At 36.7% G+C, this 25,000-nt stretch overlaps 1 protein-coding gene across 2 annotated transcripts; it reads left to right on the top strand.

Moving 5' to 3' along the window:
* Positions 1-1,598: 1,598 nt before the first annotated feature.
* On the top strand, positions 1,599-22,190 carry LOC144977270 (uncharacterized). Of its 2 annotated transcripts, none has more exons than XM_078922305.1 (7): positions 1,599-1,666; positions 8,814-8,897; positions 9,314-9,390; positions 10,838-10,919; positions 12,181-12,244; positions 13,634-13,966; positions 14,446-22,190. In XM_078922305.1, the coding sequence occupies exons 2-7, from the start codon at positions 8,826-8,828 to the stop codon at positions 15,615-15,617; spliced, it is 1,800 nt and encodes a 599-aa protein (XP_078778431.1). In that variant the 5' UTR covers positions 1,599-1,666; positions 8,814-8,825; the 3' UTR covers positions 15,618-22,190. The 2 variants fall into 2 exon arrangements, with proteins under 2 accessions (XP_078778431.1, XP_078778430.1); XM_078922304.1 differs by having other exon boundaries at positions 1,600-1,666; positions 8,769-8,897.
* The last annotated feature ends 2,810 nt before the right edge of the window (positions 22,191-25,000 follow it).

Raw genomic sequence — 25,000 nt, forward strand, 5'->3', positions numbered from 1 at the left:
AGAGGAGGGCTAGGTCATCTTGAACTTCAAGGTCTTCAAGTCTTTTTGAAAATGTCCATAGAATGCCATTGTTGGAGTTGCCATATGCTGTCTTTGTCACATCAGACAGTTTAAAGGAGCAAAATCATATGGAAGTACTATATGTGGAATAGATAAGACGAAATAATTATTTGTGATAAAAATTGTTGAGAAACAGAAAGAATAAATATATCCTAAGATCTTGAAGATAAAACAGAATATGGCGTAAAGCAATGGTTTTTATCATTCATATTCCTTTTCGAATTTGTTTTTGTTATGAAAAGAACCCAGTCGAAAAGATATGTTTTTATGGTGCTTGAGACATCAACTCAATATAGATTTGTTGTTATGGTCAAATAAACACACTACCATATGCAAGAAACACCACTGACCTCAGCAAAAGAGTTACAAAGACCTCCTCATCCTCCTCCCCCCCCCCCCCCCCCCATTTCACTACACTGCAATATAAGAATGATTTCGGACTTCCCCCCCCCCAAAAAAAAAGCAATATATTTGTATATATATATATATATATATATATATATATATATATATATATATATATATATATATATTATATATATATATATATATATATATATATATATATATATATATATATATAGAGAGAGAGAGAGAGAGAGAGAGAGGAGAGAGAGAGAGAGATAGAGAGACGAGGAGGTGTGAACAACAATGAAACGATCGCCCTGACAAAATGCAATGTGAGAGTCCTTATTTATTTTACATGCTCTAATTTATATTATCGCGAGCACTCTAGATATAATATATATACATATATATATATATATATATATATATATATATATATATATATATATATATATATATATATATGTGTGTGTGTGTGTCTCTCTCTCTCTCTCTCTCTCTCTCTCTCTGTGTGTGTGTGTGTGTGTGTGTGTGTGTGACCTATCGTCAAAGGATGGAGACGTACTGATAACAATGACTCGTCAAACTCTTATAGGACAGTAAGAGGCTAAAACTCAAGTAGGTACTTTGGATATTCAAAGGGAACAAAAGCATTTCCTGCAAGAAAAAGCAGAGGGCGGGAGAAGATATTCAAAAGGACGATGAGAACATTACATCAATGACTGGTATGGAGTAATAACATAAACAAGCGGACTGGATGTGGTCACAAATTTACTTCTGCAATAAATTTCGAAAAGAAATGTTGCATTGAGGGATCAACTGACGAGAAAGAAGAATGTTTCAAGGGAATTTTCAAAGGGATTTCTGTCTTATTGCACGTCTTCGAACACAACCACAAAAGTTGTTAAGAAATGATATACTCCAATTGATGAGATTCAAAGCTTTATAAAAACCAGCAATTCACTTTAAGAAATCATAATATGAAACCGATCGAAAGCCACTCAAGGGCTTCCCTCTAGGAATTGTTGACGACGAATTACAAGCTGACGTTGGTGCATCTGTGTAGGTACTTTGTATCTCAAAAATAAACTTTGCGTTTTTCATGCACATGTCAAACTGACCATTAACTGTTTTGGCATTTAGAAATGACTCACTCTTTAAGAAAGAAGTTAGAATTCGAAAACAACAAAATTTAGGTCAAGAAGATTGATCACTCTGAGAGACTGAGAGAAAGGATTTTGTGCGCTTTTATTTTCAGGTAATAAGTCTAATGCTTTTTTAAATACTCGTCGATTGTTGACCTTCCTTGTCAATCGATAAGACATGCACATTGGCAGTTGGGACCACAGGGTTTTATCAGTATATATCCCGTTCATCTTCGCATTTCTATTTCAACCAATAATAATGGCTAATAATACTGCCACAATTCGGGAGACCTTCCGAAGAAAGTAGCTCCTCGTGCCCGTGCTAATTACTAATAGAGAGCTGAGCCGGTGTTACCAATACTTAGCTTCTATACCAGGACAAATCATTCGTTTGGACAGAAAAATAAATAAAAAACTTACCGCTTACCGTCAAAAGCAGTTTAGATTTGAAGATACATTTGTTTTCTATCAAAAAACATTCGGTACTAGACAATCCTTGATGAATATCAAAAGTTGTGTTTGAAATTATATCCTAAATATTTTCATGAGTCATTCCTCGCGAAATCGTGTTTTTTTTTCGTCTGTCCAATGGTTGGTGCCCCCTAGTGCCAAGTGCCCTGCCGCCTGCCGCGCAAAACAAAGGTTTTTAAAAAAATTTATTGAGAAAAAGATACGGAAAAAAGTGTCCCTAGATAGGTATGCAATTTGGTGCATTAGTGCAGTAAAAATTGGTGCGCAAAATTAGTTCGTAGCGGATGCGAGACTGTGTGTGTGTGTGCGTGTGTATGTGTGTGTGTGTGTCTCTTTCTTTTTTTTTTTTTTTGGGAGTGCCTACGTACACGGTAACGGGGCATCTAGCCTCAGGATCTACGTAGCCCTACACATAAACTGGTTTACCGTTGCAACACAAGCAATAGATGGTCCTCGCTGTCGTGACCGCGCGCGCTCGTGTGTGTGTGTGTGTGTGTGTGTGTGTTATTTAAAAAAAAATCAAAACAATTTTAACCATTAATGGCGAGATTCCATCTTACACTCCCAAACTCCAGATCTTAGTCTTAATGTTATCATTAAAAGACAAGCTTTGTGATTTATAGTTTAATTGAAGCCCGAGTCGAAATATACTCTTAATACTGCTCTCTTGGTGGAAACGATCTATTCTGCATAAGCAATCTGGGAGAAAAAAATCAGTGTCACTGTAAAAGGTTAAAATTTCACGAAGTACGCACCGTGAACACCGCTGTAACAATCCTTTGATCTACGTCATCAGGCAACCCATTGTTTCTTTCATCTTTTCCCATTCCCCTTACTATCCCCCCCCCCCATTCCCCCGCCCATCTCTCTCTCTCTCTCTCTCGCTCTCTCTCTCTCTCTCTCTCTCTCTCTCTCTCTCTCTTGTCATAGTGTTATCCCTTCCCCTTCCCATCTCATTGTAAAATGAAAACGTTCTGCTGTTTGCAGATACATGTATGATTGTTTTGTTTTTTCTCTCTCACTAGGCATTTGAAAAAAAGCAAAAACCTGAAAAAAAATACAAAACAACTTAACCTTTTAAAGGCGAATATCAATCTTACTTGGACCAAAAATAAAATCTTACCGTTTTCATCAAAAGACAAAAACAAATTACAATTTAAAAACTTGAGCTTTTATATAGGGCAATATCCACCCAACGTGCTCAAAGCGCTTTTTATCAATATTCTTACTGCTCTTATGGTGGAAACGTTTTTTTTTTTCTGCGTTAAATAATAATATAAATGACGACTATTATTTGAAAACAAAAAAAATCAATGTCACGGGCAAAGGGTTAATTGCAGTACTCCTGCATCCTGTGAGACTCCTACGGCACTTGCTAATCATAAAAAAAGGAAATAGCAATCAACAATACTAAGTTGAAAAAAAAAAGAAGAAAAAAAGGAGGGAGGGGGGGGGGGGCGAGCAAACCCAGTAGCAATGCAACCTTTTAGCGGCGAAATTCGATCTTTGACCTAACACCAAATCTTCTATCATCAAAAGACAAGTAACGGCAAAACTATTATAGACAATTGAAGTCCGAGTTGCGATAGTCTGACTACTCTCTTGGTGGAAACGCTGTATTCCCGTTAACAATAATAAAGATAAAAGCAAACTACTATCTAAAAGCAAAAAATTAGCTTCGCTGTTAAGGGGTTAAGAACACCTGCAACTGCAACTGCCAGCATCCTTGAGATGTCTACGTCACCATGGTCACCAATCGACGTCTCCCTCTCGTCGGCATGCACCCCCCCCCCCCTCCACTCTCACGGTGGTGGTGGCGGCGGATAAAAAAGGCCTTTTTTTCTTTTATTCAATCAACTTGACTGCTGGTGGACCCAGGCCTCTCTACAAGTCCAAGAAATAATACTCACTTTTTCTCTTCGCCAACGAAAATATCTACCCCTACCGGTCTAATTATTTGTAGCAGACGACAAATTTCTCAAAACGGTCACGTGACACTGTAAAAACAACACAGGAAGTCCATGAAAGCTTATTTACGGCATTTCCTTTGAACCGTGTAAACAACAAAATTTCGTTTTCATTCGACTCAACGGGTCAGATTGGCCGGTATTTTTTAACGAACTAAAGTTCTGAAAAATCAAAATGTTTCTTAGAAAGGTGAAAGATGCTAGTTTTTGAAACAGAGGTAGGTTTTTAAAAAAAATCTTTATATTTTACGTGAATGCATGCTCAAGGCGAGTTGGACGTGCAGCGGAGGTTGGTCGGCCAAAGGCGAGGCTCTCTAGAGAATTTAACAGAAATTCTAAAACTAAATGTAACTCACACACTTGAAACCAATGTCATATGAAAGAGCTGGCAACACGGATTACAAAACAGTTTGAATTCTGTTTCTATCTTGATTAGAAATGTAGTTAGGACAGTTCAAAGTCTGAAATTCCAGACTGATTTTTACCCCAAAATTAGCATTGGAAAGTTGTGACCGAAATCGCGTCAATATGGAGTTCTTATTATTTTATATTGTATTTCAAAATGTTCGTCTTATCAAGGACGAGGCATTTACATTAATAAAGAGGAAGATAAACTTTTCAAAATAACATAATATGACGAATATTCGTTATTCTAGGCACTTTGGATTACTTTGATAAAATTATCAATGATCAAACTCAAAATATCTTGTTGACTCAGGGGGATGGGACTTGAAAAAACATAAAATTTGAAACTTTATTTGTTTCTCTACAACCTACAGTTCCAGAGTTATTTATATTTCTCTACTGAAATTTTTTGTCAATTTTACAGAGAGAATCTGTGATCTCACCGCTGCCTCAAAACCAGCATCTTGCGGCGATTGGGAAATTTTGAGTCTTGCAGTCAGTCAACATGGCCCACTTATTGTTTTCAGTAATTTTGTTTCAATTAAAAATCTAAATGGCATGTGTTAGGTATCATTTTACGGACTGACTATTTTGTTTTAGGCTATTTTCACCGTACGGTGATAATAGCCTGACAGACTATTTTCACCGTATGTATTAGCCAATCAGAAGCCAGGATACTAACTGTGACGTATGTGCCTCTGCATCCAGACCATTAGAATTCGACCCGACATCATTTTCTTCCTGCGTGCAGACCAGTTTTAAAAAAAGAAAAGTTTGCCGAGAACAAGGGAGGCCTCCCGAAAACTCCTCGTTATAGTATTTCCTTCGATTTGTATTTTCACTTTGGACCTTTTGTCAGACGTTTATTTATCCAATTTGTTATCATATAGAACAAACCTTGATAGATTTGTGAAAGTTAAAAATTTCCTAATTTGACCATTGTTTTGATTCTCGGCCGCCATTTTAAATTGTGAGGTATTGAAAGGCAGTGCAAAGCAGTCCTAGGATTGTTTTTGTTTTGTTTTGTTTTTTCCTATTAGGGGTAGTTAAAGGCACTAGGTTGTATTTTTTCTTAGGAGCGAATATTTGGCATGATGAGCTTTCGGAAGGCCTCCCAAAGCTATAATAATACAGGCGGGATGGCGGATTCAGAATTGGTTACAGTTACCAATGAAGCTTTCCAATTTCGTGGCGGCAATGGGGTCTCGAACCCGCGACCTTTCTGGTACAACAACAACACCTGGCCGGGGAGGGCGTGGCTCTACTGTATGATTATGAGCTATTCACAACTCGAAAAATAGTGATTTCAATCTATGTCTATCTTGAGCCGCTACCCCTGATTTCTTGAGGTCATGGGTTCAACACAGACAAACGCCGCAAAGTTTGTTAACTACCAAGATACCATTATCACCGTACGGTGAAAATAGTGTGTCAGGCTATTTTCACCGTACGGTGAAAATCGTCCACCAAGATATTACCGTACGGTGAAAATAAGTCTCACACACTATTAACAATGTACAGTGAATATAGCCTGCCTCACCTTTATAGTGAATATAATCCTGGCCCCCAGGAAAACGCGACCGATGCGGCCGCATAATTTGCCACTTACCGCAATGCGGCCACATAATTCACCTTTTACTGCATAATTATGCAAAATATGGTTTTTAGCGTGAATTTATGACCATTCATTGTGTGAAGAAAAATGAAACCGAAAAAGTCCAACGATGTTCCCAAATACGTGACAGTGACTTCCCTTTAACTTTGACTTTTTAAGAGAGGTCCCATTTTTCAACCCCGCTAAGCTGCTCCTGTCTCCACGTTAGGATCAACTTGAGAGCCTCACAAAACTGAAAACTGTACCCAAGGAGGAGATCAAGAGGTACACCCGGCAGCTTGGGCCCTCGCGGTGAAGAACTCCATCACCTATTCTGTTGACGTGCCACATTTTTGGCAGTCCATTTTGATGAAGTGCCCGCTTTGGCTGCTTGTGCCAAGTGGTACATATACACCATGATCAACAGCGCTGATGCTGAGCTCAGCTTTTCTGTTTACAATCTGATATTGTCAGACAGGCGCAGGAGTTTAGCACGTCTCTGCGACATCTAGCTTTTCTGTGCTACAACACAAAATTAAGTTTTGAATTTGCGTTGTAGTTCTTTAATTTTGAATTGGTTAAATGTAAATAAAGCAATGGAAAATTTAGACAGCGATTTATTACTTTTTTCTTGTTTTGCATAATTTGTAATTTCCCTTGCATAATTTGCCTTTTTCCCCCCGCATAATTTGGGATATTTTTTTGCATATTTCCGGGGGGCCAGATAATCTCCCACACTATTATCACCGTACACTGAATATAGCCTTCCACACCATTATCACCGTACGGTGAAAATAGTGTGTCAGGCTATTTTCACCATACAGTGAAAATCGTCCACCACGATATTACCTTACGGTGATAAAAGTCTCCCACACTATTATCACCGTACGCTGAAAATCGTCCACCACAATATTACGGGATGGTGAAAAAAGTTTCCCACACTATTATCACCGTCCATACGGTGAAAATCGTCCACCAAAATATTACGGGATGGTGAAAAAAGTCTCACACATATATCACCGTACGGTGAAAATCGTCCACCAAGATATTACCGTACGGTGAAAATAGTCTCCCACACTATTATCACCAAGATATTACCGTACGGTGAAAATAGTCGGCCCCACTATTATCACCATACAGTGAATAATATAGCCTTCCACACCATTATTACTGTACGGTGAAAATAGTGTGTCAGGCTATTTTCACTGCAAGATGGAAATCGTCTCCCACAACTATTATCACCGTACGATGAATATAGCTTTCCACACCATTATAATGAATATATATGTAGTCTCCCGCACTATTATCACCGTACACTGAATATAGCCTTCCACACCATTATCACCGTACAGTGAAAATCGTCCACCAAGATATTACCGTTTGTACTACAACCACCATTACCACCACACATCATCACCACATCATCATCACTACCACTACCACTACAACAACCACCATCACCACCCATCATCATCACTACCACTACTGCTACAACCTCCACAACCACATTGTCATCACTACATACTACTACTACTACTACTACTACCACTACTACTACAACCATCAGCACCACATCATCATCATCACGACCACTACTACTACAACCACCCCACATCATCACTACCACTACAACCACCATCACCACCACATCAACAATACTACCACCACTACTACAACCACCACCATCATTATCATCACGACCACAACTACTACAACCACTATACCACCACCACATCATCATCACTTCAACCACCACCACCACCATATCATCATCACTACCACTACTACTACTACTACAACAACAATTAAGACATCTTCATCATCACTACTACTATTACTACAACACCAACACCACATCATCCTCACTACCACCAGTACTACAATCTATACCATTAGGTTTTGGCGCTTTACTTCATTTGAAATAAGGAAACTTTGGGATTTATTTGGCAATGTATCATAATATAATTCTAATCAGTTATCTATTTAGAACTATACAATATGTAAACACAATGGCAAATACAATTCCAATTCCTTTTTCTTGTGTGCGGAAATTCCTCTTTCAGCATTGAAATTCCTACGAGTGGTGTCGGAAACTCCTGTGAGCCAAATTTAAAGTTGGCGTCTCTGTAGAGCCCTGAAATTTGGCATGAATAAAGTTTAGATGTTATTCTAAGACCAAGTGTTTTTATTTTAAAAACACACGCTGTAAATAAAAAACTAAATGCATTTGAAAATTGCCAAATTTTAACTTCATATAACTTCTGGAATTCTTAATGGATTTTTCCTTAATTGGCACCATTTAAAGGAAATTGAAAAACGAAAATAATGATACCAAAATCTCTGCGATATTCCTCTTTATAACGAAGTTATGCATCCTTAATTGAACCCCAAAAATGCGAACAGCAATTTCCCTGGTGCTTGGCCCTTAGAGGGAAACAACGGGAGGCCTTCCGAAAGCTCCTACTTCCCGGATGAATCCCCAGTATTCTTTGTTTTTTATAATGTTCTAGTAAGGGGTTTGGGAGGGGGGAGACTTTTTTTTTTTTAATTGGCAACTCTGGACAATGCATTAAATGTACTTGCAGTTTGAAAATAATTATGATTGATAACAGAGGAAATCATTAGTAAGTAATTTTAAAAAAAATTTTTTTAAAGAGTGGAACTATTACACTTTTTCTTTCATGATTTTGAAAATTTAGATGATATAGGATAATGTGTATATTTCAAGAATTTTCATTTCATTTTTGATAAGATCTCTTTTTTTTTTTTTTTTTCCAGAGGCAGATTATTGTTTCCTAATTTTAAGTTGCCTTTTAATCACAGACAGTAATCACCATGTCAGCTGTGTTCGTGCCTTCACACCAGAAACCACAGAACACACCTCCCACATCTGCAACCATTCAGAAGGTAAGGGAAGAAATGTTGTGGCCTTGGCTTGGAAAGGCAGTTTTTAAAAAGGAAAGATATAATATGGACCGTGCGGACAGTCACCCGTTTTGTTATTATTTAAAATGTCCAAATGTGCAAAAGTTTAGAAAATACCAACATATTGAAAATTGATCTGAATTTTCCAGAGGGTCTTTTTCTCACTGAAATCCTCAGAAGAAATTTTGTCCAGTGTTTCAGATCCATGGTTTCAAGTCTGCTTCCAAATTATTGTTTGAATGAATTGAGCACATCAAGTTGTCCAGAACAATTTGTAGAGAGTTGCTATAACACCTTTGTTAATCCAATATTGTACAATTGTTGTTCAGTTTGTCACCCTTTCATACCCTAAACCAAGATCTTTTGATACCAATCAAATATTCACTTTGTATCTTCAGATGCTTGATGAGAATACTCAGCTGATTCAGACCATCAGTGACTACCAAATGAAGGGTCAGCATAATGAGTGTATACAGTAAGTTGGGTTTGTTTTTTTCAGGTTTTTAAAAAGAAAATTATATATTTATTTATTTTTACTATTATTTTTTTTTTCGTTTTAATGTCTGCCATGCTTGTAGAAGTATGGTCTACTATCTACTACATGACATTATCATACTTTTGTCAAGATAGTATTAAATTTATATCTCAGATTTTGTAATGAATAAGACTAGATTTTTAAGAAAAATTTCATCACCCATCTACTTACCGTCTACTTATCATTTCCCTATGTAAGAGATTATGTTTATATAAATAATGAGATAATAAAGATGGATTTTTTTTCATCCCAATTTATGTACAGACGAACTTGCCATAACACTGCCATTAGTGCTATAATACAGAATGTCATCTAAGATTGAAAGCCTCTGAACTCCCCAATGTAATTTCCTCTTGACTCTTTGTATAACGGATCCTGCTGAACACGCAAACCAACACTAGAATTCCACTCCCATTTGATAGAAAATTTTCCCCTCATTTCCGCAATGTTGATTGCTATAGTAAGGGGCAGCGTGGCTCAGTGGTACGCTCTTTGCTTCCTACCTGAAAGGTACCGAGTTCAATCACCCGCTGCTGCGTTGTGTGGCTTTGAGCAAGTCACCTCGTCCTAGCTCACTTTGCGGCGCTGCTCTGCGGCTGACGCTGGGTTATTCCAGTCTTCCCTTGGAATAGACCTTTAAGACCAATTTCCCCTTGGGGATGAATAAAGGGAATTTTTAAAAATTTTAAACGCTAAATACCTAAGCTTACCTTTTAAAGCAATTTTCTTGACATAATGGAGTTTCCCAATTAGCCAGGAGACGTCGGATCATAAGTTTAATTCATCTAAGTCGTGAGTGTTGCGTCTTTGCTCAGATACTCATAAACAGTCTGAGTGCAGTTGTCACTCGTTACATTTTATGACACTCACTTGTTGGATATTAAATATTAAAGTTGGTCTTTAGGAAATAAGTCTTGATGGGATGGCGGCATTTGTATACTGACACCGATGCATCTTATCACAGTCTTCCATACCAGACACAATACGTCTTGAATTGAAGTCAGTCTACAAATTCATTTAAGTTAGTGGAATGAAAGCAGGGTTTATGTTAGTGGGAACGTTCTTGAGAATGCACAAATGCCATTCTAACCAATGGAGATTGGTTCAAGAGGATTTATTGTTCTTTGGCTACAATTTGTCAATGAATTGGAATCATGGGTCATTAGTTAGTAAATGACTCGAATATTAAAATAGATTGCAAGATACTTTATCAATTTTTTCACAAATACCATCATCATCATCGTTATTGTTATTATTATTATTATTATTATTATTATTATTATTATTATTACTGTTATTATTATTATTATTATTATTATTATTATTATTATTACTGTTATTATTTTTTTGATTAGTTACTGATCAGTTTATTTTTTTTTGTTTTCAGGTATCAACAAATTTTGCATCGTAATTTGGTTTACTTGGCCAACCTGGCGGACTCCAGTACAAATGTACATGCCTTACTGCCGGTAAGTACTGTGGGACCTCTCTGATGAGGAAGTGTCTTTCATTGTAAGAAATCATCCCGATTTACCGGGAGGTGAAGATTTCAGTTGTATCTCTAGCCTTGGAGTACTAAATCCTTACTGTCACATCAAGGCAATCTCTTTACATATTCAGCGATGAAACAGACTGGTAAAGAAGTGTAGTTTTCGAAAGGACAATGATAGACTGATTCATTCTTTGTATTTTCTTCCAAATTGTAATTCATTGTTTTTCTTTAGGCCAAGGGGTGGAGATGTGTGTTTTGAGTCTAAAAATGTTTTTGGTTCAAAGCCAAATTGTCCCTTTTTGGTTTGTTTTTTTCTGTTGTATGGGACATCTTCTTGAACAAATTCTTAAAAATTGTGCATCACACTCAATAGGCAGTTAATTGAATTTTAGTTTTTTATCGCAATTGTATGACAAAAGCAAATGTAGTTTACACACTGTTCATCCATTCAAACCAATTGGCCAATAAAAACAACAGTGATGTTATATTTATGAATTTTTAGACTTGATTTGTTCTAATGAATTAGATGGTATCTAGACCAGGGATATCAACATAAATATGACAATGTCTAATTGATTTTTCGCACAAAACATAAGCCCTGTCCCGCCCCCAGACTTGACGAGGAAAAAGAGGGTGATACAAGCTCAGACCTGAGTCAACGAATCATCCAACTACCTTTTGAATTTTACTGTAAAAGTATGAGACATGTTTCACACTTCGGAAGATGAAAAGCATTGACGCAAATCATGAAACAATTCACCCCTAGTACAAATGTTGAGTGCACTATTTGTTGATACTGCTGTCTGTGTAATGACAACTTTCTATTGGTTGTTCCTTCTCAGTTTGCATCGTTCATTAGATATTTGGAAGTGAAGAACTGGGAACAGTTGCAATAAAATCATCAAAATGAATGTCAGGTTCAGACAATGTGTCCCGATTAGCTGGGGACCTTTTCCCAATAAGAGAGGTAAATGATAAAGGATAAATTCTATTCTTTAGAATTTATCTTTCATGGAATGTTTGGTGAAATGGTACTTATTTCCAGGGCTTGGGAGAATTGTTGGATTTTGCTGAGGGAAATGTTGACTTTTTTTTCAAACCTGAAATCTACTAATTCAAAAAATTCAAGTTGGTTGCTCTGGTTACCACAGGCATATGGAGAGAGGGAACCATAGTGTCTAATGATTCGTGACCATTGACTTTAATTTTTTTTTTCTTTTTTCTTTGCTCCCCTAAAGGCACCTGGCAATCAGATGAACAATACTGGTCAAATGAGACCACCTGGTCCTGGTAACACAATGGGTAAGTTAGATTCAAATTTACATTACAATAAAATGTAAATTTGTTCTTTAAGCTCTTGAGATAACATCCGCTGCTTAAAAAACCCCAATGAAATGTATTTTGCAGGCCTGTAAATTTTCCGACTATTGTCGGATTTCCGACAGTAAGATTTTGCTCTATAAGTGCAATCCAAAAAAAAAAAATTAATAGTAAAAATAAAATTCGTAACGTCAAAGAACAGAACCGATAAAAAAGAAAAAAGAGTTTTATTTCGTTCCTCGAAAAAATCAGATTTTATTCCGTTTCCAATGCCGACTTTAAAAAAGCAAAACAAAAGAACTTTTTATTTGTCGCATCAAAGACAAAACAAAACTAGGCCGTCTATCAGTTAGCTATAATATTATCATGCCACCTACACACTCCGCTAAACGTGGATGTATTCACTGCCTGGCTACTGTGCCACAGCCAGCGAGAGAGGGTCGCGAAGTTCGCGCAAGTCGTCAAACACACACCTAGTCAGTAACTAACATGCACAAAAGTGTATTGGACCGGACTGTTTTATCAATACACATGCACTTCTCCCCTTGCATTCATTGGTTCCATCTGGATGTGAGACAGAAAAAAAATAATGCGAAGTAATTATTTTTCTTCGAAAGTTCTTACACGACCGCACCACATCCTCTTCTTCTTCTTTTATAAGAATTATTCCAAATGAACGAAAGAATCCGCGTAAAAGTTTAACACAAACAAACAGGAGCGAAGATACGCAGCTACCCGTGTCAAGCACTAGATACACTGTTCTCTTCCTTTCATTTTACAACTGACTCAGACCTGGGCCCACAAATGTTGGTACTCTCTCAAATAATTGGGATTTTTTTTTTTGATACCATAAAATAAGGACCTCATTATAAATAAATTGGGGAAAGTGACATGATTTGACGTATCATATCTGTGTTGTGTTTATTAATTAATCCATATTTTTGTCCTGTTGTGTCTATTTTCGCGTTCAAAAAGTTCCGACAAATTTTTCGCCAACCATTTACAGGCCTGATTTTGGGAAAGGTTTGTATGGTGCAATAATTCTTTTCTTGGAGGGCTTAGATGGTTGTTGTTATAACAACTGATCACATGACCAACTCAGCTCTTTCCCTCTAGGGATCTTATGGGATTTATTTTTTAGTAAATCTGTTTCAATGTATTTTATTTGTAATTCGGTTATTGTTATGTTTTTTAAAAATTACTCTTGAATAAAATAAAGCCTCAATGTGGTGTTTCGTCACCATGATTAGTTTTTTCTCTCTTATTTTGCTATATTCTGTTATTATTATATCATTATTGTTTTGAAATTGTTTGAAATAAGTCATATTTGTAATTACTATTATAGTCTTATGAACTTAAATTACCTATCAGGCCAAAACCAGATGCCCCCTCAAGGCTATGGGCAGCCTCAGGGTAACTACCCCATGCAGAAGCAGATGTCCCAGCAACAGCAGCCGCCACAGCAGCCAATGATGTCCCAGTCACAAGGCGGTGCCATGGGCCAAAACACAAACCCCATGATGTCGCAGCAGAATAGTGCCATGGGACAGCAAAACACACCTATGATGTCCCAGGGCCAACAGCTACAGCAGCAAATGCAGCCGCAACAGCAACCTACCAGTATGGGTCAAAACGCAGGACCTGGTCAGATGATGGGTGCACGTCCCATGGGACAACAGCCAACTTATCGAAGAGCAGCTCCTGGTAATGATTTACTTCATTGTTCGATGATTAGATCGAAATAGATGAGAGATTTTAATATTATTATTATTATTATTATTATTATTATTATTATTATTATTATTATTATTATTATTATTATTATTATTATCATAATTATTATTATTAATATTAATAATATTATTATAATTGTTATTATCGTTGTTTAAAGTGTATTTGTTTTATCTTTGAGAATTTCTGTAGTTCGGCTACAAAGTTATCTTACACACGTAATTTGGAATGCATAACTGCGAGGCAGATTTTTTCCCACAATTTTATTTTTATTTTGCAATATCTGAAGATTTTACAAAGAGCAATAACAGGGATGTGACACTGGATGAAGGCTGAGCCATATTACTGTCACTTCTTTCTCTAAAATATGATCTGTTCACATAATTGATAATTGTTACTCTTGTTTTCATTCATTCATTTATATATGATTATTTTATTTTTATTTGATGCAGGGCCAAATTATGCAAGCCAGCAAGCCAATTATCAGCAGCAACAGCAGCAGCAACAATTTGGACCCAATCAGCAACAGTCTGCTCAGCAACCAACTTCAACAGCAGGACCACAACAGCAGCCTCCCCAACAACAGCAACCGCAGCAGCAGCAGCAACAACAGTTTCCTCAGCAACAGCAAGGCACGCCTCAAGCACCTTACCAGCAGCAACCCCCATACTACAGTGCACAGCAGGGGGGACCAAGAGGCTATGCTCCCTATGGGAGGCCGCAACAGCAGCAACAGGGCCAGATGATGGGTGGTAACCCGCAACAAGGCCCTCAGCCTGGAGGGGGCCCACAGCAAGGTGGAGACATGCAGAACCAAATGGGTGGGTCTCAGAAAATGGCCGGCGGGCCTCAGAGTGGGATGAGTGGCCCTCAGCAGCAGCAGCCTGGAAATCAGATGGGTGGTCCACCAAGTAGTATGAGTGGCCCACAGCCTGGTCAGATGGGAGGTGGCATACAAGGTGGAATGGCTGGTCAGATGGGTGCACCACCACATAGTGGTATGGGTATGACTAATCAAATGCGTGGACCACAGACTGGAATGCCTAATCAAATGGGTGGTCCAAATGTAAGCATGACGGGCCAGCAGATGAACATGCCCCCTCAGGGCAATATGCCGAATCAAATGGGTGGGCCTCAGGGCTCCATGCCTAACAATATGGGTGGGCCTCAATCTGGGATGCCTAATCAGATGGGTGGTCCACAAGGCAATATGCAAACTAGCATGGGTGCACAGGGTGGTATGCAGAATCAGATGGGTGGGCCTCCAGGAAACATGCCCAATCAGATGGGTGGTCCCCAAGGAAATATTTCTCATCAAATGAGTGGGCCTCAAGTAAGCATGGCCAGCCAAATGGGTGGTCCTCAAGGCTCCATGCCAAATCAAATGGGAGGACCACAAAGTAACATGCCTAATCAAATGGGTGGGCCTCAGGGTAATATGCCAAATCAAATGGGTGGACCCCAAGGTAATATGCCCAACCAAATGGGTGGTCCACAAGGGAATATGCCCAGTCAAATGGGAGGTCCACAAGGAAATATGCCTAACCAAATGGGTGGGGCCCAGGGTAACCCTAATCAGGGACAAATGACTGGTAACTATGGCAACTATCCTCAACAATACTGATTCAGATATTTGAGGACATTTAACTCTTTTGAAGATTGAGCTTTATTTTTTATTTTATTTTTAATTGTTGTCTCTATAACAAACAAAAACTATGTACAAATGTTGTCTCAATGTAAGCTGTCGTTTCCAAGGTGCTTCTCCTTTTATGTTATGACTTACCTGAAATAATGTTTAGTCCTAACAATTGTTACAAAGCCTCTACACTACACATTTGATATAGTGATCTAAAACTTAACCTGAAGTTATCTGTATGCGTAATGTAGATTATTATATTATAGTAATAAGATCACAATCGATGTAGTCAAAGAGAGTTCAATGCATATCTAGACTCCATTTAAAAAAATCAAATTAAAAAAAATTACCTATTGGTCTTGGTATTCAACACAATCTGTAAATGCATGTTGTTTAATTCCAAAAAGTCAAGATTGAATTTAGTTGAAATTTTTCACCTGATTATTAATGCAGATCTTACCGTTATTACCAGGAGAGTAGTAACAGCAATGTCAAATTTAGAAATTAGGGAGCAGGCACCGGTGTAAGATAAAGAGGTTACCCGATAGTGGTGTCATGTAAACATTTCTGATCAATAATCAGGAGGTCTGAGTTTCGATCCCCAGTCGAGAAAGACTGATTTTTTGGGATGGGGTTTTTTTGTTGCATTTTTCTTTCTTGCTTTGTCTGGCAGCTTTCATATATACCTGTTCAGATCTCTATCTCAAACTGGTGTCTGCTCCCTAATTTCTCAATTTGATATTTTCAAAAATAAAATGAAGCTACTCAAATATCTTCTGTCCTCGTCCTCGTGCTCAATGTTTGTGTTGTGTGATGCAAGCGAGGGTTCACCGCTTAAAACGCTTACTCTTGTGAAGAATATAGAAATTAAAATTGTCCCAACTATTGGGAATCTCTGTTGTGTTATGGCAGTATGTTAATCAGAAGGTCTGGGGTTCGATCCCCAGTCGAGGAAGACTGATTTTTTGGGATGGTTTGGTTTTCTTGCATTTTTCTTTCTGGCTTTCTAGCACCTTTCATATACACTTTAGATTCTCAGCGGTATGGTCTTAGCTTCGAACCCCAAAAGATACTTTGTTCCATTATTTACAGCGTTATGTGGCCTTCAACAAGCTACCTCTCCATAGCTCATTTTGCGGCGCCAGTTGACACCTGGGCTACTCCAGTCTTTCCTTGTAATAGAGCCTAAGACAAATCTCTGCTTGAAGATGAATAAAGGGAACTTTATTGTTTATCTACTTTATTGCCTATGGTGAGGGAAATTATTTTATACACATATTATGTTACAAGAAGTTGGTGTATTACAATATTCATTTACTTTCGTATCCAAGCATTAACAATTCATGGCGCGTCGTATTGAAATTAGAACGAATGGGGAAGTGATAAGAATGACAGAGAGGTGTCAGTTATGCGAAACAGCGACGGAGTTTGTGTGTGTGTGAGTGTCTGATTGTGTATTATACTGTATACATTCACATGCAGTGTAAATGTATACACACATACGTAACCGTCAATGTCACATTAAATCATCAGTGGTCGAAACCACAGGTCGGATTTTTAAAAAAATCCTTCAATTAAAATAATGTTTTACGCTGGCTGGCGTGTTCGCGGTGAAAATTAGTTCGAGGAAGGAATGGAACGATAACAAAGAATAATAAGGAAAAAATTCGGGACATTCGAATGAGTTCAAGGAAACCGTGCTGGAGTGTACTTAGTTTTGTCTTGACCCTGGCGGGCTTGGAAGGAAACAGTTGAATATGTAGTTTTTTTCCTTGTAAATCATCTTTCTGTTATGTACTGTAATTTTTTTTTAAATAAAAATTCTTGAACATAGGATTTGTAAACATTTGAGTGTATTCCTCTTAGTGGGGACCTGTGCTTTTATCAGGATGAGACTTCGGTGATCTCAAACTAAGCTCAATGATAGTATGCTCTTGGAGACTACATCTGTTCCTTATACAGTGCACTCTGGATACGTCGACGTTGCCTAAGTCGATTTTTACCCAAGTCGATTTTTTTCTTGTTCCCTCCCCCTTCTTCCTATATAACATTAGTAAAAAAAAAAAAACTCCACATAAGTCGATGTCGCTTAAGTCGATGTTCTTATCACTCATGACTACAATCAAATCAAAAATAAACAAGTATTTCCATTGGTTAAAAAAGCTACCACTAAGAATTTTCCAGTGGTTAAGAATATCCGCGAACGATTGGCTCACATCGATGTGATGTAGGTGCTTTGCCTGACGTCCGTGTTCAATGTACATAAGCAGTATTGAATAACTTTAATTTCTCCGTCTCAAATTTTACATTGTCGCAACTTCAAGTTCATGATTTTTTAAAATACTAATCCCAAGCCATCCTATGTAATGGCCCTCTTAATTAGTATCAATTTTATCAAGAATTCCAGTCAAGTCTACAACTACAATGGCAAACCTATCGCGGAAAAGGAAGATTCGATGCATTTGGAAAGTCTGGCATGCAACAGAAAATCATTGCATAGGAAATTGGCATACCAGCTATTTCTGTCTCGACGATTTACAAGAAGTACGACCTTGACCTAGAGGTTCCTACCTTTCCGCTTTTCGAGGAATAATTTCACTTAATTGGTATACATTCCACATTCAAGGCAAAAATTCCGCTTTCCACCTTTCCAATCCAGGAAATTTTTAAAAAAAATCTCTAGTGAAAAAAAAAAGTGAGCTATGGCTCATTTCGTCAGCATCTCCTATGGTCAATCAACACACATTTTGTGTGTCTGATTAGTCCCTTCAAATTGTGCTCTGATGATGTCGGATAATATTGTATGTTTGGGAGGGGGGTTGACCGAAGTATTATTATTATTATTGTGACTCCAATTTGTGAGGTCAATGACCTTTGTAATATTATATGTTGGCTTCAATCGGTAATAATATTATTGAGTACGAGTACGGTCAACTTCTTTCCCTATTCAATTTTAGCCCTGTGTACGTGTGTGTGTGTGTGTGTGTGCCGGCGCGCGTTTGTTTGATTAGGTGATTGTGGGGGGAGGGGGGGGAGGAGGAGGGTCCTGACAAGGTTAAATCCATCCATTCAATGATTTGCTCTCAGACGGCCAGGACCTGTGTGTTCTCTATTATTATTTGACCCCATTCTTAGTCTTTACAAAATCTGTACATTTTTACACATTTTATATTAATATTTTATCATTTGAGTACTTTTGGATTGTCTATTACATTTTCTGTTGCAAAGCATGTCATAGTCAATAACAGTAAGTTGATTCTGCTATTTTTATCTCAAATTCCGATTTTTATGTATTCTGATTCCTCTATGGGGCTATTAAGGGGTAGGAGCCTCTGATGACCACCACAGAGACCGCGCGATATGAAGGGACATACTTATTCTAGACTGTTTTGCTTTGTTCACATGTGTTTTTGCTCATTTGGTTACACTCCGGTTAAGTTGATTTTCGGATAAGTCGATTTTTTTCTCGGTTCCCCTGGGCATCGTCTTATCCGGAGTCCACTGTATGTCCCATTCCCCTTTGTCTTACTTTTCTTGTGTGCTTTTAATTGTTAATCTATTTTTTTTTTTTTTGCCATTCCATTTTCTTCCTTTTTTCAGGCACTGAAATGACCTAAATGTGTCGTAAAAATCCTTAAAAACAAAACAAATACTATCCTTTTATTATTGAATCATTATGTTTTATAGAAAAGAAAGTTGTGCTTGTGTGCATGTTTACTTGAATAATTAGTAGCTTTATTTTTGTTTGATCTTAAATCTCCTGTCTGAAACTTTAGAACATAAAATGTTTAGAATGAGATATGCAGTCTTTTAAATATCTTATTCTTTGTAGATCTGACTAATGATGGAAGAGCTTTGAAATAGCGATTAATCTAACACATTTCTAAATATTGTTGAATGTTTTGCTTATACTAATACAAATAACCTGTATATAGATTGATGTCTGATTTATTTACAATGTATTGATTAGCAGACTTGATCATGCCCAAGGTCACGTATATGGTAAAAAAGTTTACCTTTCACTTTCATATATTTTGATATTTGCAATGAATCTATGCGTTACATGAATCTAGGACCCTGGGTGGGGTTTCTGACCTCCCATAGTGGGCAGGGAGGTACTTTCTGTGTCTTCTATCACCCTATATGTTTTTCCAACTAGCTTTCTGTCTTTGTCTTGGAATGAGATTAATTGGTTTTGTCCTGGCCCTGGCTGAGAGGAAACAATCCAATGTATAGTTGGTTTTGGGAGATATTTTTTTCCTTGTAAATTATGTTTTGTTTACATGTTATATATTATTTGTAAACATTTGAGTGTGTTCCTCTTTTTGGGGACATGTGCTTAAGTCAGGATGAGACTTGTGATCTCAAATTAAGTACACTGATAGTATAGTGTGCTCTTGGGCTCTACATCTGTTTTCCCTTTTGAACCAAGTCCCCTTTGTCTTACCTTTTCTTTGGTGCTTTTATTGTAATTCTAGAACTTTTTACAATCCCATTTTCTTCCTTTTAACTGACGCGGATTTGACCTCTAATGTATTGCTAGGGCCGTAAAACCCTTAAAAACGAATCTTGGACCTTTTCCACTTGTATAACTCGTATTCATGCATGTTATTTTCCATACTAACTTGATAACAATACATACCTGCCGACTTTTATGGATCATCCATAATTGTTATGCAAATTTAATAACCATTAGGGACTAACGGAAATTAGAGAAATATTATGGATTTTGATTTCACATCAATTTTTTTCTCAGTGTTAGAGAAATTATTAAATTTTTTTTGTTACCATACTTTTAAGGAGGAGAAAAAATTCTCTTGAAAATTTTCTTTAAAGTTATAAACGCTCCCGCTCAGTTCCACACCCGTGATAGCTAAGTCGATCGCTATCTTGTAATGGTGGCCGTCTGCAACAAAGTTTCTTTTACTTATAATAGTTTGTATGTAACATTTTTTTTGTTTGCCATTTATTACTGATGATTTTTGTGTTGGTTACTGATTTTGACATTTTCAAGCAGGCATGTATGCATAATATCTTGACATTTGGTGGTTGATAGAGATCCCCACAGGTGGGGTCTTTTGATCTCTCATGGAGGGCAGAATGGTCACCCTTGTATTTTCTGTCCCCTTATATCTGTTTTCATTTTCCAGTCTTTGTCTTGGAAGGCTACTTGGATTTGTCTTGGGCGTGGTGGTGAGAGGGAAACCGTCAAATGTAAAGTAAAGGGAGGTGAACTGAGAGATTGAAATGAAAAATTTACCCATTGATTCACAGCTGCCAATTCCCATCTTTTTTTTTTTTAATGGAATTTCTCATGTTTTAGGATCTTAAAAAAAGTAATCCTGTTGGGATCCTTTTTTTCCCTTAATTTTTTTCCTTTGGTCATTTGGTGATGTTGATACTTGTTGAGTTTTTCAAATTTGTACAAGGTGTCCATAAAGTCATTCCCTGATAACAAAGATATTCGCATCTAGTTTTCACCGCCTTCCAAGGAAAAGTCATATATAAGTCATTTATGCCCGTTAGTCATCGACCTTCATAACATAACCAAATTTGGCAAAATGAACAGGAAATTAAAAGACATAATTTTCTCTCTTTCTATTTTGGAATAGCAACAGTGCAACAGAATCCCTTTGTGTAATGTGATTGCATGAAACAAAATCATCAAAAGTAGTTCAACGTTTCCTGGCCCATTACAGGACTTGAAAACGATTTTTTTAAAACAACAAAACAAACTAAAACAAATGCAAAATGTAATTTAGAGTTTAGAGAGATAAAGAATCTTTGTTGTGGGCATGTGCACACAAGAGTTATTGGCCCATCTAAACATACAGAGAAAACGATTAGTGTAAATGTCTATTTTGAATTTGCTTGAAGCACATTGAGTCAATGAAAATGGTACACAAAATTTAAAGCATTTATGTATTTACAAGTCCAGGTTTAGGGGTGTTTTTTGGTTTTTTTCTCGTTTTCCTGTTACAGATGTTGTTAAACAGAGAAAGACATTATGGACCCCCTGTATTATAATTTTAGGTAGTATTTCTACTGAGATTCATATTATTATCATTATGTTCATGCCGCTGATTCCATGAGTCCAGTTAATTTTGTTTGAAGTATTCATTTCACATTCACTTTGGGTAGAATCTCTCTCAGGGCAAGGGAACATTGGACCCCTTAGGCCAGCAGGTTCTGTATAGGCACAGCCTTGTTCTCATACAAACAATTATCTTCATTTTTAACTTCACTGTCATACAAGCTTGTGTCTGAATCATTCTGGATAATTTGATCTATTTCTTTTTCTGTCTTTTTTTTCTCTTGTAAAGTGTTATTATAACAAATGTGTGGATTCTAGCTTATCAATTATTTGCTTTACTCTTTTATTATATGTTTATCATGACTACTCATTTATTTTGTCTTGCATTAGCTTGCCTTAGTAGTAACAAAGTGAGACAATGATTTGTGTTGTGTCAAATAAAATATTATACCTACTTTTTCTCTCTAGTAATTGTCAGTGCTTGAAGTATTCATGAACCTCTCTGAATAAATGGAAATGAAATTATTTATACACTGTTAATTTGATTTTGTTATGGACCCTCAATACATAGTGGTGGGTGGAATATCCTTAAGAGCCGATATATACTGTTGACTTGATGTCTGGGTGAGCAGTTGAAGTTGAAGTCGTGTACTCGGTGTACAATGAAGCATGTGCACCATAATTTCATTGTTGGAACACGAGACCAGAGGGATAAGAGTGAAAAGTGAAAGACAGATTTATTGTGACAATACGAAAGTTAAAAGGTGACGATGACGACGGTGAAGATTTGTGGTTGGTGGTGCATGACACAGGATTTTGTGTTTTATATGAATATGTCATAAGTTCTTGTCCTGCTGTGGGTAAAGCAAAGTTGAGTCCTTAGGAGAGCACATTTATTTCTCACCAATGTACGTGCGTAAAATGAGTGCCTGACAACAGCATTATCTATGTGGAAAAGAACTCGTACAATAGGACTTAACAGTTGTATTCAGTGTTACTGTCTTCTATCCCCTTTGTCTGTTTTCTCTTTGTCTTGCTGGGTGGGGTTCCTTACCTCCCATAGTGGGCAGGGAGGTACTTAATGTGTCTTCTACCCACCTATATCTGTTTTCCAACATGCTTTCTGTCTTTGTCTTGGAATGGGATTACTTGGTTTTGTCCAGGCCCTGGCTGGGAGGGAAACAGTCAAATGTTTAGTTAGAGTTTTGGGAGATGATATTTTTTTCCTTGTGTAAATCACCTCTCTGTTATGCACTGCATTATGTTTCTTTATATTATGTATGATTTGTAAAAAATTTGAGTGTGTTCCTCTTAGCGGGGACCTGTGCTTGTGTTTGGATAAGACTTTTACTTTTAGTGATCTCATAAGTACTTTGATAGTGTGCTTTTGGAATCTACACCTGTTTCTTATTTGAACCAATTCCCCTTTCGTCTTCCCTTTTCTTGGATGCTTTATTGTAATTCTAGAACTTTTTATTATCCCATTTTTTTTCTTTTTTTACTGGCGCTGATATGACCTTAATGTGTTGCAAGCGCCGTAAAACATTTAAAAACAAAAACATCTTTGTCTTGGTTTTGTCCTGGGACTGGGAGGGAAACAGTCAAATGTATAGTTACAGTTTTGGGAGATGATATTTTTTCCTCGTAAATCATTTCTCTGTTATGTATTATATTATTTTTGTTTTACATATATATTATTGTTTGTAAACATTTGAATTGAGTGTGTTCCTCTTAGTGTGGACATGTGCTTGTGTCTGGGTGAGACATTTAGGTGATCTCAAACTAAGTACACTGATAGTGTGGTCTTGGAATCTACATCTGCTCCCTATTTGAACCCCCCCCCCCCCCCGCACTTTGTTTTTCCTATTTCTTGGGTACAGGGTGGGGTCCCTGACCTCCCATAGTGGGCAGGGAGGCACTTACTGTGCCTTCTACCCCTCTATATCTGTTTTCCAACATGCTTTCTGTCTTTGTCTTGGGATTAAAATTGGTTTTGTCCTGACTCTGGCCGGAGTCCTTGACTGGGAGGGAAACAAGTTGGAACAGTATCTTAGTTGTGGATTGAGAAATCGCGACAAACGATCGTTGTAGCACTTAAGACCTATCATAGCAAGGTTGCGGTCGGCACTTGCCGAGATCAATCAAGCCAATGAATAAATTATCTAAAATGTTGTTATAATAATAATAATAATAATAATAATAATAATAATAATTAATAATAATATAATAATATTATTATTATTATTATTATTATTATTATTATTATTATTATTATTATTATTATTATTATTATTATTATTTATTATTATTATCATTATTATATTATTATTATTATTATTATTATATTATTATTATTATTATTATTATTATTATTATTATTAATATTATCATTATCTTCATCATCATCATATCATCATCATCATCATATTCATTATTATTACTATTATTATTATTATTATTATTAATTATTATTATTATATTATTATTATTATTATTATTATTATTATTATTATTATTATTATTATTATTATTATTATTATTATTAGCTATCTATAATCCAAAAAAAAAACCGGTACTGTAAACCCTTTTATTCCCATCATCATCATCGTCATCACCATTGTCATAGTCTTCATCATCATCATCATCATCATCATCATCATCAACAACAAGATCATCATTATCATCGTCATAAATAAACAGGAAACCACTCAGATTATTATCTTGTAGATTTATTATTATATATATATATATATAGAATAAAGCATTTAATTTACATAATAAGACAATTCAAAATGATAGACTTAACAACATGCATTTTTAACATTATTCTATAAGTTCCACTCATTCATTACTTATAGGCTTTTCTATATTCCAGAATATAATATTACTTTGTGTTGATCTCATCAAACCATGCACACAAACAATCAATTTAATCATTTAGGATTGAATAACATAATGGAAGAGAATGAAGGCAATGGTCTTTTGTACCATTATACTAAAGGAAATACCGTGTATCGTGTTATTTCATTCAAGAGAGGATTATGGGGAAACAAACAACGCAGAGCGGTTAAGAGAGAGAGAGAGAGAGAGAGAGAGAGAGAGAGAGAGAGAGAGAGAGAGAGAGATTTCTATTATTCCATTTTGGAAATAAACATAGATCGAGACGAATCTTTTGAGCTATCAATGATCAAAATCGGTCAGGTAATAAAGTCTAGGTGCGCGCAAGTGAATCTGGCAACACATCGTCTTCCGATTGGACAGCATGACCGGTCATTATGCCTTGGGATATTTTATATATATGTAATCATTTGAGTCAATGAGTGATAATATTACCCTA

Source organism: Berghia stephanieae, chromosome 7 (genome assembly GCF_034508935.2).
Source record: "Berghia stephanieae isolate SIO BIC M18660-M18661 chromosome 7, UCSD_Bste_1.3, whole genome shotgun sequence".
Classification (NCBI taxonomy): domain Eukaryota; kingdom Metazoa; phylum Mollusca; class Gastropoda; order Nudibranchia; family Aeolidiidae; genus Berghia; species Berghia stephanieae.